The sequence below is a fragment of the Phacochoerus africanus genome, chromosome 1, assembly GCF_016906955.1.
Source record: "Phacochoerus africanus isolate WHEZ1 chromosome 1, ROS_Pafr_v1, whole genome shotgun sequence".
NCBI lineage: Eukaryota > Metazoa > Chordata > Mammalia > Artiodactyla > Suidae > Phacochoerus > Phacochoerus africanus.
The window spans coordinates 215,206,281-215,222,363 of record NC_062544.1 but is presented as its reverse complement, the minus strand read 5'-3'; the positions used below and the strand labels follow the sequence as shown (position 1 = coordinate 215,222,363).

The 16,083-nt window shown below is 39.9% G+C and overlaps 1 protein-coding gene across 1 annotated transcript in view; it reads right to left on the bottom strand.

Moving 5' to 3' along the window:
* Nucleotides 1-16,083, bottom strand: part of SNX4 (sorting nexin 4) — a 72,493-nt gene that overhangs the window by 12,060 nt on the left and 44,350 nt on the right. Inside the window, 1 exon segment of the mRNA XM_047790382.1 lies at nt 4,248-4,313. Within this exon segment, the coding sequence (XP_047646338.1) occupies nt 4,248-4,313 (66 nt within the window).

Below are 16,083 nucleotides of genomic sequence, written 5' to 3'. Positions count from 1 at the left end.
AGCTTCAATCCCTGGCCTTGCTCAGTGGGTTAAAGATCCAGTGTTGCCATGGGAGCTGAGGTGTAAGTCACAGATGTGGCTCAGATCCTGCATTGCTGTGGCTGTGGTGTAGGCCGGCAGCTACAGCTCTGATTGGACCCCTAGTCTGGGAACCTCCATAAGCCATGGGTGCGGCCCTAGAAGGACCAAAAAAAAAAAAAGTATCCCATCAACATAAGTTTACATTTGTTAGGATGTGGAACTTCTCCTACGTGACTGAAAAAACTTTTTTTTTTTTTATGGCCACACTCATGGCACATGGATGTTCCCAGGTTAGGGTTGCAGCCGCGGCATTGCCAGATACTTTAAACCCATTGTGCTGAGCCGGGGATTGAACCCTCACGTCCACAGCGACCCAAGCCTCTGCAGTCAGATTCTTAACCCACTGTGCCACAGCAGGAACTCCCTGAAAAAAGTCTTGAAAATCATGGTTAAGAGAAGGAAAAACTTCTTTTACTTAATGAATCTATGATTCTAGAAAAGTTAATGGTAAGAAAACAAAAAAGAGGAACTATAGGGCTGGTGGCTTAAAGACAGAAAACAGTGTAGGGGTTAGCAATACATCTTGGGTAGAAAAGGGTAAGTGGTAAAGATTTTTTTAACTATCATACTAAAATTAATTTTTTTAATATTTTAAATAAACCAAATGAAGGGATAATCCTGAATCCGTGTAGATACTGAAAATGTTAGGTCAACAGAATGCAGGAAGACTTCTTAATAAAATGATTGAAAAGTGGCTGGTCAGCAAAAAATAGTATTTAGGTAAAACAAATGTATTTTTGTCTTTTTATTATTCAGTTGCAGAACTTCTTTATATATTACAGTCTGCGGCTTGCCTCTTCATTATCTTAATGATATGTTTTTGTATGTGTGGTAAAAGATCATGTAAAATTCACCTTTTTTTTTTTAAAACAATTTTTTGGTGTGTAGTTTAGTGGCATTAAGTATATTCATGGAGTTCCCGTCGTGGCTCAGTGGTTAATGAATCTGACTAGGAACCATGAGGTTCGATCCCTGGCCTCGCTCAGTGGGTTAAGGATCCGGCGTTGCCGTGAGCTGTGGTATAGGTCGCAGACGTGGCTCAGATCCTGCATTGCTGTGGCTCTGGCGTAGGCCTGTGGCTACAGCTCCGAATGGACCCCTAGCCTGGGAACCTCCATGTGCCAAGGGAGCGGCCCTAGAAAAGACAAAAAGACAAAAAAAAAAAAAGTATATTCATATCGTTGGGCAACCATCACCACCATCCATTTCCAGAACTTCTTCATCTTCCCCAACTGAAACTGTACTCCCACATTCCTTCTACTTCCAGTGATATCTTTTGATAAGCAATCTTTAAAGAAATTTTTTTTTAAATTTTAAATGGTTTTTATTTTTTTCCATTATGGCTGGTTCACAGTGTTCTGTCAATTTTCTACTGTACAGCAAGGTGACCCAGTCACACATACACATATACATTCTTTTTTCTCACATTATCATGTTCCATCATAAGTAACTAGACAGAGTTTCCAATGCTATACAGCAGGATCTCATTGCTTATCCATTCCAAAGGCAATAGTTTGCATCTATGAACCCTAGATTCCCAGTCCATCCCACTCCCTCCCCCTCGGCAAACTCAAGTCTATTCTCCAAGTCCATGAGTTTCTTTTCTGTGGAAAGGTTCATCTGTACAGTATATTAGATTCCAGATATAAGTGATATCATATGGTATTTTTCTCTTTCCGACTTACTTAGTATGAGACTCTCTAGTTCCACTCGATAAGCAAAACTTTTAATTCTGATCAAAAGCAATTTAGCATTTAAAAAATATTTTTTTTCTTTTCATTTCCTCTTTAACAAATCTTTCTTTTCTCAAAGGTTGCAACAATATTCCCCAGTGTTTTTCTACCAAAAGCTATCATTTTAGCTTTTACGTTTATGTATATGATCCTTTATGTAAAGTGTGAGATATGGCTCAAGGTTCATTTTTTTCCATGAACACAGCCAGTTATTTCAGAACTATTTCTTGAAATGAACTATATAAATGTAGATCTATTTCTGGACTTTATCCTGCTCCACTGATCTGTTTATCTCAATGCTTCTTGATAAGTATAGCTTTTATGGTAAGCCCTTTAATCAAGAAATATATTCCAGGTTTTTCAAGATTGTTTTGGCTACTCTACATCCTTTGAATTTTCATATAAATTTTAGAATGAGCCTATCAATTTCTACTAATAAGTCACTAGAGAGTTCCTGCTATGACACAGTGAGTTAAAGATATGGGATTGTTACTGCAGCAGCTCGAGTCAATGCTGTGGTATGGGTTAGATCCCTGACCCAGGAACTTCCACGTGCCTCAGGTGTGGCTAAAAGAAAAAGTCACTAGAGTTTTGACTGGGACTGCAATTTAGGAAAAACGGTCGTATTAACCTGAGTCTTCTAATCCATGAACATAGTTTAATCTTGCCATTTATTTTATTTTATCTTATTGCTCTTTAGGATCATGCCTGCGGCATATGAAGTTCCCAGGCTAGACGTCAAATTGGAGCTATGGCTGCCAGCCTACGCCACAGCCACAGCAACTCAGGATCTGAGGCAAGTCTGAAACCTATACCAGAGCTCATGGCAATGCGGAATCCTTAACCCGCTGAGCGAGGCCAGGAATCGAACCCGAGTTCTCATGGATACTAGTCGGATTCATTTCCATTGCACCACAACAGGAATTCCATCTCCATAATCTCGTCATTTATTTAGGTCTATTTTTTCTCAGCAATGGTTATATATAGTTTTCAGTGTAGAGGTCTTTCACATATTTTATTAAATTTCATTAAATTTATTTTATTAAGTACTTTAAATATCCTATTTTGATGCTACCATAAATAGCATTTTAAAGTTTTTATTTTCCAGGGAGTTCCCTGGTGGCTTATTAGGTTGAGGAACCAGTACTGTCACTGTTGTGGCTTGGGTCACTGCCCTGGTACTGGTTTGATCCCTGGCCGAGGAACTTCCACATGTTGTGGGCGAGGCCAAAGTAAATTTTTTATTTTCCAATTGTTGCTAGTATGTAAAGACAACTGGTTTTTTTTATTGTGTATCATGCATTCTTACTAAATTGTTAGTTCTATTATTCTTTTGGTTGACTATGATTTTCTATGTAAAAGATCCTGTTAACCGCAAAAAAAAGTTACTTCTTCCTAAGAAGTAGGCCTTTTATTTGATATTCTTGCCTCACGCATTGACCAGGACCTCTGCTACCACTTTTAACAGTAGTGGTGGGAGCAACCTTGCCCTGTTCCTGATTTTAGGAGAAAGTGTCAATATCTCACTATTAAATCCAATATTAGCTGCAAGTTTTAGACTGAGGAAATTCTTTTTGTTTTTTTATGGCCACACCCACAGCATATGGAGGTTCCCAGGCTAGGGGTTGAATGGAGCTACAGCTGCCAGCCTACACCACAGCCACAGCAATGCAGGATCCAAGCTGCATCTGCAACCTACACCACAGCTCATAGCAACACCAGATCCTTAACCCACTGAAGAGAGGTCAGGGATCAAACCTGCAACCTACACTACAGCTCACAGCAACAGCAGATCCTTAACCCTCTGAGAGAGGCCAGGGATCAAACCCACAACCTCATGGTTCCTAGTCAAATTTGTTTCCGCTGCACCACGACAGCAACTCCTGAGGAAATTCTTTATTTTTTTAGGACCACAACTACAGTATATGAAAGGTCCCAGGCTAGGGACTGAATCAGAGCTGCACCTGCTAGCCTATGCCATAGCCGCAGCAATGCCAGATCCAAGCCACATCTGCAACCTACACTGCAGCTTGCAGAAACACTGGATCCTTAATCCACTGAGCGAGGCTAGGAATCAAACCCACATCCTCATGGATACTAGTTGAGTTCTTAACCTGCTGAGCTACAACAAGAACTCTGGAAATTCTTTATATTCCTAGTTTGATGAGAATATTTACCATGAGTGGATGTTGAAATGCCTTTTCAACATGCACTTAAATGAACAAATGAGTTTTTCTTCTTTACTGTGCTAACACGTGAACTGAGCTGATTGATTTCTAAATGTTAACCTTGCATTCCAGAGATAAACTTCACGTCAAATCTGTACACTCAGAGCACAATATAAATGCCAGCAATCTTCATAAAAAAAGAATCACTAACATTTCACAACTAAACATTACCTTGGGTTTTACTTTAAATTCTCTGGGTACTTACACATCCATATGATGACCAGCACTCTGTAGTCCATCACCCATTTCTTTTTCTATGGCACTCCACTCACTAAGAAGAAAAAGATAAAACCGAAAACATCATGAACTAGATATGGAATGTTATTAAATGGAACCTTTTTCAAGGTGTTTTCCTAGCTAGCTTTAAACAATGTATAGGATCTGTGTTTGGATTTATTTTTTGTAATTCAAATAATGCTCCTTTCCCCTGAAGTTTAACAACTAAACACAAGTGAAGGCTTTAAAATGTTAGTTTGAAAGTTTATATCTGTACTGTTAAGCGTAAAGTAAATACCATATATAAACAGCTTCTGGGACTTCTCTTGTGGCACAGCAGGCTTAGGATCTGGCACTGTCACTGCAGCAGCTTGGGTCGCTACTGCAACAAGGGTTCAATCTCTAGCCTGGGAACTTCCACATACCATAGGCATGACCAAAAAAAAAAAAAAAAAAAACCTCGAAAAGAAAATCCACCCAAAACAAAACAGCTTCTGCTTATAGACAATCTTCTCAGCTGGGATGCCTATTTAAATCAACTGTTGGAGCTTTTAGAAACTATGAATGCTGGCCCTGCTCTTGATCTATTAATCAAAATCTCTGGGATAGAAATAAGATGTATTTTTATTTTTTTGCTTTTTAGGGCCACACCGGAGGCATATGGAGGTTCCCAGGCTAGGGGTCCAATCGGAGCTACAGCTGCTGGCCTACTCCACAGTGACAGCAACACGGGATCCAAATCGCGTCTGTGACCTACACCACAGCTCATGACAACACTGGATCCTTAACCCACTGACCAAGGCCAGGAATTGAACCCAAAACCTCATGGTTTCAGGTCGGATTCCTTTCCGATGCACCACAACAGGAACTCCCTCACATGTATTTTAAATACTACATGAGGAGTTCCCCTGTAGTCAGTGAGTTAATGACCCAGCATTGTCATTACTGTGGTTCGAGTCACTGCTGTGGCAGGGGTTCAATCCCTGGTCCAGGAACTTCTACGTGCCATGGCCACGGCCAAAAAAAAAAAAAAAAAAAAGAAATACCACATGGATGATTCTATTAAACACATATGATCACTATCTCAATAGGTACAGAAAAAGACAACTGTACAGAAACATTAGGTGCACGTAAAACTTCAATAACTTGCATTACAGTTGCATGAGAACGTCTGCTAGAACCACAGATCATTTTGTTGTCATTTCTGTGAAGTGCTTGAAATAAAAATTCTTTTTATGGAAGATGTATATGTATATTATAGTAAATGGAGAAAAATCCATAATCCTAAATACCAAGAGGTGACATAATTTAATATATTTCTAATTCTTTTTATGTACTCATTTCAATATGGTTGAGAGATCATACAGTATATGCAATTTTGTACCATTCTTTTCCCATTAATAGTATTTCCTCACACTATTAAAATAATTTGTTCTCAGCATAGTTTCAGATGGCAACTCATAATTTTTTAACCACTTTCCTGACCACTCGAGATTGTTTCCAACTTCTGCTATGCAAAGAATATAAATACCCTCAATCACACATATCATAAAAGGACAAAATTTAAACACTATGATTTTGTTAACCTGTTGTTTTTATATACTATTCTTGAAATATCAGATTATATACTTATATTAGCAGAGAAAAACTTCACAATTTTTTTAATTGTCAAGGGAGGAAAACAAACAAAATAAACAAACATAACTCCTGACAATTTTCTTCACTCACATTTTTATTCTCAAAATAGTAACAGCAACAGTTAATCTTTTTTTAGGGCCTTACTGTTTACAAAATGGATTTTTAACAACTCTAGTTATATTATCTACAATAAAGCTACACTTCCAATGCCTACGAGACAATTCTACTTTTACATACCTCTGTTACTTCAAATTCAACATACCCAAAGCCCAGTTCTTCACATGAAAAACAGTCTATGGGTTTTGGCGGATTACAGGCATAACCAGTCAAATGTGTAATGTATCAATCAGTTAATGCAGCTGAAGGTCATGTTAACAGAATTCAAACAGACGGTCCAGATCAACTGTCTACTGGATGTTTCACAGGTATTTCATCCATCTAATCTTTGAGCACCTTTTTATGTACTAATAAGTAAGGTCAATATAACTAAATTTAACTCTTATTTACAGAATAAGACTAAAAACTAGTTTAAGAAATATACTTACACTTTATCTATTTATTTCTATTAAGTAGTTTAGTGCCTGATAAATAACTGACATTTCTAGGTTGTAGGCACAATGAAAGTGTGAAATGATCAATGAACTAATAAACGTGGAGGGAAATATGCACTGGGGTCTATGTATCAGCCACTATTAAGCACAAGCCCTCTGGCCTCCAGGATATGGTCTAACCCTTACTATTCAAACTGTGGTCTGGGAACTTAGAAATGCAGACTGGCAGGACTCATTCTAGCTCTACTAATTCAGAATATTCATTTTAACAGTTCTCAGGTAACCTACATGTCCATTATAATCTAAGAAGCACTAGCTAAACAAAAGGTTCTAACTGGGGTCCAGGTATATGTCTAGGATTGAAAACAGAAAATGTTAACCAGTTTAGTGGGCACAATAGTGATCCATTTATGAGGAACTATTAAAGTGTAGAAGGATTGAGGAGCTCCTGTTGGCTCAGGGGAAACAAACGTGACTAGCATTCATGAGGACACAGGTTCGATCCCTGGCCTCACTCGATGGGTTAAGGATCTGGCGTTGCCATAAACTGTGGTGTAGGTCGCAGATTTGGCTTGGATCTGGTGTTGCTGTGGCTGTGGTACAGGCCAGCGGCTGCAGCTCCAACTCGACCCCTAGCCTGGAAACCTCCATGTGCCTCAGGTTGGTCCTAAAAAGACCAAATTAAAAAAAAGTGTAGAAGGATTTACATCAACTTTGTAAGAGGCATAACTGCTACCATAAAGTACTTAATTGGGAGGTAACTGTCACTGATGAACCAAATCAGAGTAGGTAATGGATCTTTTGTAGCATCTGATGAAAACTATGTACCTTTTCCCAAAGGAAGGAAAATCATAAACACAGAGACTTCATAGATTAATGACCTAAATATAAGAAAGGAAATCATAAAACTTCTACAAGAAAATATAGGCAGAACATTCTTTGACATAAATCACAGCAGTGGAGTTCCCGCAGTGGCTCAGGGGTTAATGAATCCGACTAGGAACCATGAGGTTGAGGGTTCGATCCCTGGCCTTGCTCAGTGGGTTAAGGATCCGGCGTTGCCATGACCTGTGGTGTAGGTCGCAGACGAGGCTTGGATCCTGCATTGCTGTGGCTCTGGTGTAGGCTGGCAGCTACAGCTCCGATTGGACCCCTAGCCTGGGAACCTCCATATGCCACAGGAGCGGCCCCAGAAAAGGCAAAAAGACAAAAATAAATAAATAAATAAATAAATAAATAAATAAATAAATAAATAAATAAATCATAGCAGTATATTTGGGGATCTGTCTCCTGAGGCAAAGGAAACAAAAGCAAAAGTAAACAAATGGGACCTAATTCAACTTAAAAGCTTTTCACAGCAAAGGAAATCATCCACAAAACAAAACAACTTACTGAATGGGAGAAAATATTTGCAAATGATATGATAGATAATATCCAAAATATAAATAGTTCATACAACTCAACATCAAACAAAATAATAATAAACAACTCAATTAAAAAATGGATGGGGGGAGTTCCCGTTGTAGTGCAGTGAAAATGTATCGGACTGGTATCCTGAGGATGCGGGTTCAATCCCTGGCCTTACTCAGTGGGTTGGCAATCCAGTGCTGCCGTGCACTGTGGTATAGTTTGCAGATGTGGCTTGGATCTAGCATTGCCATGGCTGTGGCATAGGTCAGCAGCTGCAGCTCCGATTAGACCCCTAGCCCCTAGCCTGGGAACTTCCATATGCCACACATGCAGCCTTAAAAAGCAAAAAAAAGAAAAAAAAAAAGAAAGAAAAAAGAAAGGAAGAAAAAAAGTGGATGGAAGACCTGAACAGACATTTTTCCAAAGACATACAGATGCCCAATGTCAACAGTCATCAGCCAAATGCACATCAAAACCACAATGAGATACCACCGCACACCTGTTAGAATGGCTATCATCAAAAAGACCAAAAACAGCATTGTGGAAAAAGGGGACCCTTGTGTACACCATTGGTGGGAATGTAAACTGGTACAGCCATTGCAGAAAAAAAATATGGAGGTTCCTCAAAAATTAAAAACACAACTACCATATATCAGACAATTCTGTTGCCAGAGGGTAGGTTCTTTTTCATCACAGAAGGAATCCAAAAACAAGACATATTAAGTCCTCTAATACTAAGGACTAACAGCACACTCTCAGGAGGGAGAACAGGCAGGCTCAGATGAGCAGCTGCCCCAAGTTCCTTTCAGGAAGCTGGTTATGCAGGGTGTGAAAATGATTGGGCAGACTATTCATTGAGGAAGGAGGGGTGTGGGGGGTAATTTCTTGGTTTTGGTCCCAGCTCCACCTTTCCAAGGGAAGGAGGAGCATTTATCCTCACTTGGTCTTCTTGGATCTGTCGTGGCATCAGGTACATGATGGGTATTGCTCTGGTTGCAATGCTAATTCTATTGTAATGAGAGCATAATGACTAAAAGGTTACAATCCAATGCCAGAGGACTTTGCTTTCTTTGTTTGCTTTTAAGACTCTTGTCATCACAAGATGCATGGTTTCCTCCCGTCATATAACCGATGCTTCCCTTCCCTGCTTATATCTAGCTAATTGCCTGCTCCAATTATTCCACTCCTGGGCCTATATATGAAGAAAACAAAAACACCAATTCAAAAAGATACTTGCACCCTGATGTTCACAGCAGCATTATTTACAATTTCTAAAATATGGACATGACCCAAGTGTCTATCACCAGATTAATGGATAAAGAAGTGTGGTGCATATACACAATGGAATATTACACAGCCAAAAAAGAATGACATGTTGCCATCTTCATCAACACGGATGAATTTAGAGGGTATGGTGCTTGGTGAAATATGTCAAAGAAGGACACACACTGTATGTTATCATTTATATGTGGAATCTAAAAACTAAAACAAACTAGTGAATATAATAAAAAGAAACAGATTCATAGATATAGAGAACAAACTAGTAGTTACCAGTGGGAGGAGAGAAGAGGAGAAGGGCATTAAGAGGAACAAACTACTATGCATAAAATAAACAAGCTACAAGGATATACTATATAGCACAGGGAATATAGCCAATATTTTATAATTATAAATAACTTCAGAGACCTCAGAGAAGGGGAAGTCCATCCTGGATTAAGGAATCTAAACTACAAAACCACTAAGGTCCCTCCTGTTCAAGTACTTTATAGTTCCATTAAGAAAGAGAGGAAAAAACTCCAAGAATGCACAAGGGTCAAGACTTTGGAAAGGAATGAAAAATATTACAACAAAAAAAGAGGTTTAAAGCTAAATTTAGCCACTCAATCTTGTGTTCACGAGGGACAGAGGCATGGGAGGGAAAGTCTCCAGCCACAAGCAGGTCTGTAGTAATAAGTTTTACTCGTTTATACTTCTGTTTAAGATACCATTTAAACAAAGTTCCATGCTAAAAAAGGTTTGGAGATCACTCTCCTTGTGTAACCCCACAATTGAACAGATATTTAAAAGTGGGCTCAGAGATATAACATGGTTTACACAAAGTCAGGCAGTTGATCAGAGACAGACTTGAGACTGGAATCAACAGCCAAACAGAGTGTTCTCTCTACTAATTCTAACCTATAGTTTCCCCTTTTTTAGCTTTCTTAGTAAAAGAGCTCTTTATGCCCAGTCACCAACCACATAACTAAAAACATTAAATCATTAAATCACAGTCATTCAACAAAATACATACTGCATCTCTGAGCTCTGAGGTATATGACAAGGTTTATGTAACCCTGATCATGTTTGCATATGACTTTTTGAAAGAAATTTGTTTATGTTGTTTCCTAGAAACCATTGAAAGGAATTATACCAATCCAATCTGAGAAAGATGTTTTTCCTTGGTTTCAAATTTCAAACCAAAGAACAGGAACTAATTAAACTTTTTTCCAATTGCATGACTCTCAGCTTCTGAATTTTTTCATTACTCTTATGGTCAATGTAATGGCACACACTGACCATAAGAGTAACGAAAAATACAAAGAAAATTTAAAAAAAAAAATGGTAAAGAACACTCACTCCCAAATGGCCCTGTTCAGGAATCCTTTCCCACATTTCTAACTGATACCCTCATCAGTGTCTCTCAAAATTGGTACACTTCACCTTGGATATCTGAGGCCATATAAGCACGGTACAATTTTTCTGAAGAATGGATTTTACTTTAATGTTTCATGGATGTTCTAGAGAATAAATGCAAAATTTGCATAAACTGACAAACTCAAATCTTCAGAGATTCTGCACTTGACACAGCTGCTTCCAGATAATCCAATCCCCTGTAGAACTGGTTAGGGGGAGGGAAAGGGTATACAGGAGCACAAGTTTAAAAACTCTTCTCTAGGAGTTCCCGTCGTGGAGCAGCGGAAATGAATCTGACTAGGAACCATGAGATTGTGGGTTCAATTCCTGGCCTCGCTCAGTGGGTTAAGGATCCGGCATTGCCATGAGCTGTGGTGTAGGCCGGCAGCTGTAGCTTTGATTCAACCCCTAGCCTGGGAATTTCCATATGCCGTGGGTGTGGCCCTAAAAAAGCAAAAAAAAAAGCAAACTACCTTCCTCTCTCCATTAGTTTGAGACAGACTGCCCTATATCACGCCCCTCAACCTTCCTAACCACAGAATCATGCCATTTGTTCTCAGCAGAGATACCTGCTTTACTAAGACAGAGGCTGGCCAACATGGCCTCCCACAACATAACTGCTCCTGAGCTTTAAGACAACTGTTACCTTCCTCTCTGTCTTCTCTCCAACCACTTTCCCACCCATGCTCCCCCTTGCAAAAAACAACCTCCAAAACAAACTGGCATTCTACTCCTCAGAACACCTCAGAGGCTTCTTAAAAGACTAATTAGTAATTTGCTCTTTCCTTCCTTAATCCCTTCCTCTCGTTCCAAAGAGCCCTGGAATATAACATACCACTCAAACCAAACTGCTTTCCAAATTAACACCAAAGATTTACTTAACCCTTTTCCCTTCTTTTCAACTGAACTCAACTCCTCTGCAGTATAGCTCCAACTTCTTCTTGAAGTGCTCTTTCCACTTGCTTGACATTGCACATTCCCAGTTCCTCAGCAGTTCCCAAGGTCTCCCTCATTGGTTCTTTTTCTTTGCCTGAACCTTGTACACAGGTACTTCCCAAGGTTTGGGCCTTGAGTCTCTCACAGACTTACTCTAACCCTACAACATTATCTATTACCTAGCCCTACATCAAGAAACCCTAGGAGTTCCCGTCGTGGCTCAGTGGTTAACGAATCTGACTAGGAACCATGAGGTTGCAGGTTCGATCCCTGGCCTTGCTCAGTGGGTTAAGGATCCAGCATTGCCGTGAGCTGTGGTGTAGGTCGCAGACGTGACTCAGATCCCGAGTTGCTGTGGCTGTGGTGTAGGCCAGTGGCTACAGCTCTGATTAGACTCCTAGCCTGGGAAATTCCATCTGCCACGGGAGCGGTCCTAGAAATGGCAAAAAGACAAAAAAAAAAAGAAAAGAAAAGAAAGAAAGAAACACTCTATCAGGATACAGCGCTTTGTTTCTGTTTTGTTTTGACCGCACCCTCGGCAAGCAGAGGTTCCCAGGCCAGGGATCGAACCTGGGCCACAGCAGCAACCCAAGCTACTGCAGTAACAATGCCAGATACCTAACCTGCTGCACCACAGAAGAGCTTCAGGATTTATCTTTTACACACAGCTCATATACTCACCAGCCTCTTAAAGTGCAGACCCAAATTTCCAGTTGCTTAACTGAAATCTTTAAATCAAATGCACTTCTATCCCAGACAGAACCCTTTCATTCATTCCTCAAACCTGCTATTTCTCCTACATTCTCTGTCACAATCCTCCTAATCATTCAGCTGCCTACAAATCCAATCTTGGTATCTTTAGCACCCACCATGGTAGCAGGAACTTAGCAAATGTATGCTGAATTGACTGAAAGAGTCCACTAGTAAATCTTATTTATGTCTCCTTAATAGTCCCTACTGATGTGATTGCTCTGGTTTAGGCTTCTGAACACGTGCTTACATTACCTCAGCCACCTGTGGCCTCTTTGGCTCACTTTTATGAAGTATTTTAGATGTAAAATGGTTTTCTATTAATGTACTGAGTTAACACAAAGCAAATCTATGCAATATTTATCATGATATTAATGCGAATAATTTTCTTTAAAATTTGATTTAGCCAAGTGACCTTTTACCCACTCGCCTCTCAAATTAATATAAGTCCATTTATTATTTATAATAATGTACTATCTTTGGGACTATCTGATTTAGGTTAATTATCATGTAAGTATACTCCCAAACTGAACCGAAGTTCTAGTTTGGGTAATATTCTTAAAATTAGGGCTGACTTGTGCATAAATCTAAAAGCAACTGCAGATAAGTCACACCTCATGCAGCAGACTTCAAAAAGCTGAATAGAGTTCCCTCTGTGGCACAGTGGGGTTAAGAATCCAGCTGCAGTGGCTTGGTTGCTGTGGAGGCACAAGTTCAATCCCTGACCCAGCACAACACATTTGGAGTTGCCACAACTGCAGTATAGGTCATAAGTGCAGCTCGGATTTAATCTCTGGCCCAGGAATTCAGGTGTGGCTATTAAAACAAACAAACAACCTGGAGTTCCTGTTGTGGCTTGCCAGGTTAAGAACCCCATGTCTCCTCTGTGAGGATGAGGGCTCAATCCCTGGCCTCACTCACTGGGTTAAAGATCTGGTGCTGCTGCAAGCTGCAGCATAGGTCACAGATGCAGCTTGGATCTGGTGCTGCTGTGGCTGTGGCATAGGCCAAAGCTCCAATTTGACCCCTGGCCCAAAAACTTCCATATGCCACAGGTGCAGCAAGTAAAAAAACAAGCAAACAAATAATTTAAAAAATGGAGTTCCCACTATGGCTCAGCAGTAATGAACCTGACTAGTATACATGAGGATGCAGGTTCAATTCCTGACCTAGCTCAGTGGGCTGAGGATCCGGCATTGCTATGGCTGTGGCATAGGCTGGCAGCTGCAGCTCCAATTTGACCCCTAGCCCTGGAACTTCCATATGCCCCACAGGCAGCCCTAACAAAGCAAAACACAAAATAGAACAAGACAAAACAGAAAGCTATTTGCCTTCTTCCCATTATTCCTTTGTTTAGACATATATCCCTGTCCTAGCTAGGAAGAGTCTACATGTTTACATCAACAGGCTTCTCTTCTTTTAAAAAGGTCACATAATGCTGATATTGTCGTAACCTGCATTCATTTTTAAGGTATTGATCAACCAAAGACATATGGATAACCTGTTACGCTAATAAATTAATTAAATAAATTTCTATCTAGATTCAATGCAATCCCTATCAAATTACCCATGACATTTTTCACAGAACTAGAACAAACAATCCAAACATTTATATAGAACAACGAAAGACCCAGAATCACCAAAGCAATCCTGAGAAACAAAAACCAAGCAGGAGGCATCACTCTCCCAGACTTCAAGAAATACTACAAAGCCACAGTCATCAAAACAGTGTGGTACTGGTATCAAAACAGACAGACAGACCAATGGGACAGAAAAGACAACCCGGAAATAAACCCTAACACCTATAGTCAATTAATCTTTGACAAGGGAGGCAAGAACATCAAGTGGGAAAAAGAAAGTCTATTCAGCAAGCATTGCTGGGAAACCTGGACAGCTGCATGCAAAGCAATGAAACTAGAACACACCCTCACACCATGCACAAAAATAAACTCCAAATGGCTGAAAGACTTCAATATACGACAGGACACCATCAAACTCCTAGAAGAAAACATAGGCAAAACACTCTCTGACATCAACATCATGAATATTTCCTCAGGTCAGTCTCCCAAAGCAATAGAAATTAGAGCAAAAATAAACCCATGGGACCTCATCAAACTGAAAGCTTTTGCACAGCAAAGGAAACCCAAAGAAACCAAAAAGACAACTTACAGAATGGGAGAAAATAGTTTCAAATGATGCAACTGACAAGGGCTTAATCTCTAGAATATATAAACAACTGATACAACCCAACAGCAAAAAAAAAAAACAATCAATCAATGGAAAAATGGGCAAAAGACCTGAATAGACATTTCTCCAAAGAAGATATACAGATGGCCAACAAACACATGAAAAAATGCTCAACATCGCTGGTTATAAGAGAAATGCAAATCAAAACTACCACGAGATATCACCTCACACCAGTCAGAATGGCCATCATTAATAAGTCCACAAATAACAAGTGCTGGAGGGGCTGTGGAGAAAAGGGAACCCTCCTACACTGTTGGTGGGAATGTAAACTGGTACAGCCACTATGGAGAACAGTCTGGAGATACCTTAGAAATCTATACATAGAACTTCCATATGACCCCGCAATCCCACTCTTGGGCAGCTATCCGGACAAAACTCTACTTAAAAGAGACACATGCACCCGCATGTTCAATGCAGCACTATTCACAATAGCCAGGACATGGAAACAACCCAAATGTCCATCGACAGAGGATTGGATTCGGAAGAGGTGGTCTATATACACAATGGAATACTACTCAGCCATAAAAAAGAATGACATAATGCCATTTGCAGCAACATGGATGGAGCTAGAGACTCTGATCCTGAGTGAAATGAGCCAGAAAGACAAAGACAAATACCATATGATATCTCTTATAACTGGAATCTAACATCCAGCACAAATGAACATCTCCTCAGAAAAGAAAATCATGGACTTGGAGAAAAGACTTGTGGCTGCCTGATGGGAGGGGGAGGGAGTGGGAGGGATTGGGAGCTTGGGTTTATCAGACACAACTTAGAATAGATTTACAAGGAGATCCTGCTGAATAACATTGAGAACTTTATCTAGATACTCATGTTGCAACAGAACAAAGGGTGGGGAAAAAATGTAATTGTAATGTATACATGTAAGGATAACTTGATCCCCTTGCTGTACAGTGGGAAAAAAAATAAATAAAAATAAAAGCAGGAGTTCCCCTCGTGGCGCAGTGGTTAACGAATCCGACTAGGAACCATGAGGTTGCGGGTTCGGTCCCTGCCCTTGCTCAGTGGGTTAACGATCCGGTGTTGCCGTGAGCTGTGGTGTAGGTTGCAGACGAGGCTCGGATCCCGCGTTGCTGTGGCTCTGGCGTAGGCCGGTGGCTACAGCTCCGATTGGACCCCTAGCCTGGGAACCTCCATATGCCGCGGGAGCGGCCCAAGAAATAGCAATAACAACAACAACAACAACAACAACAACAAAAAAGACCAAAAAAAGACAAAAAAAAATAAAAGCAATGGGTCATAAAAAATAAAATTAAAATAAAATAAAATAAAACAAGTGAACATAGCAATGTATACAACATGCTCCCTTTCCATGTTTTCTTTTTAAAGAGGAAAACGCATTTATTTGTATGTTAACATACACATTTACATTGCTACATTTACTAGACGGATACACAAGAGGCGTACAAACTGATACTAGTTGCCTCAGAGGAGGAGACCTGGGTGGTTAGCAGGAAGGAGTGAAGAGACTTTTCACTATATAAGCTTTTACTCCTCTTGAATTTTGTGCTATACAAATGTCTTACCTATTCAAATATGTTAGATGAATTTGTTTTGTTTTTTTTTCTTTCGCTGCACTCGCAGCATATGGAAGTTCCT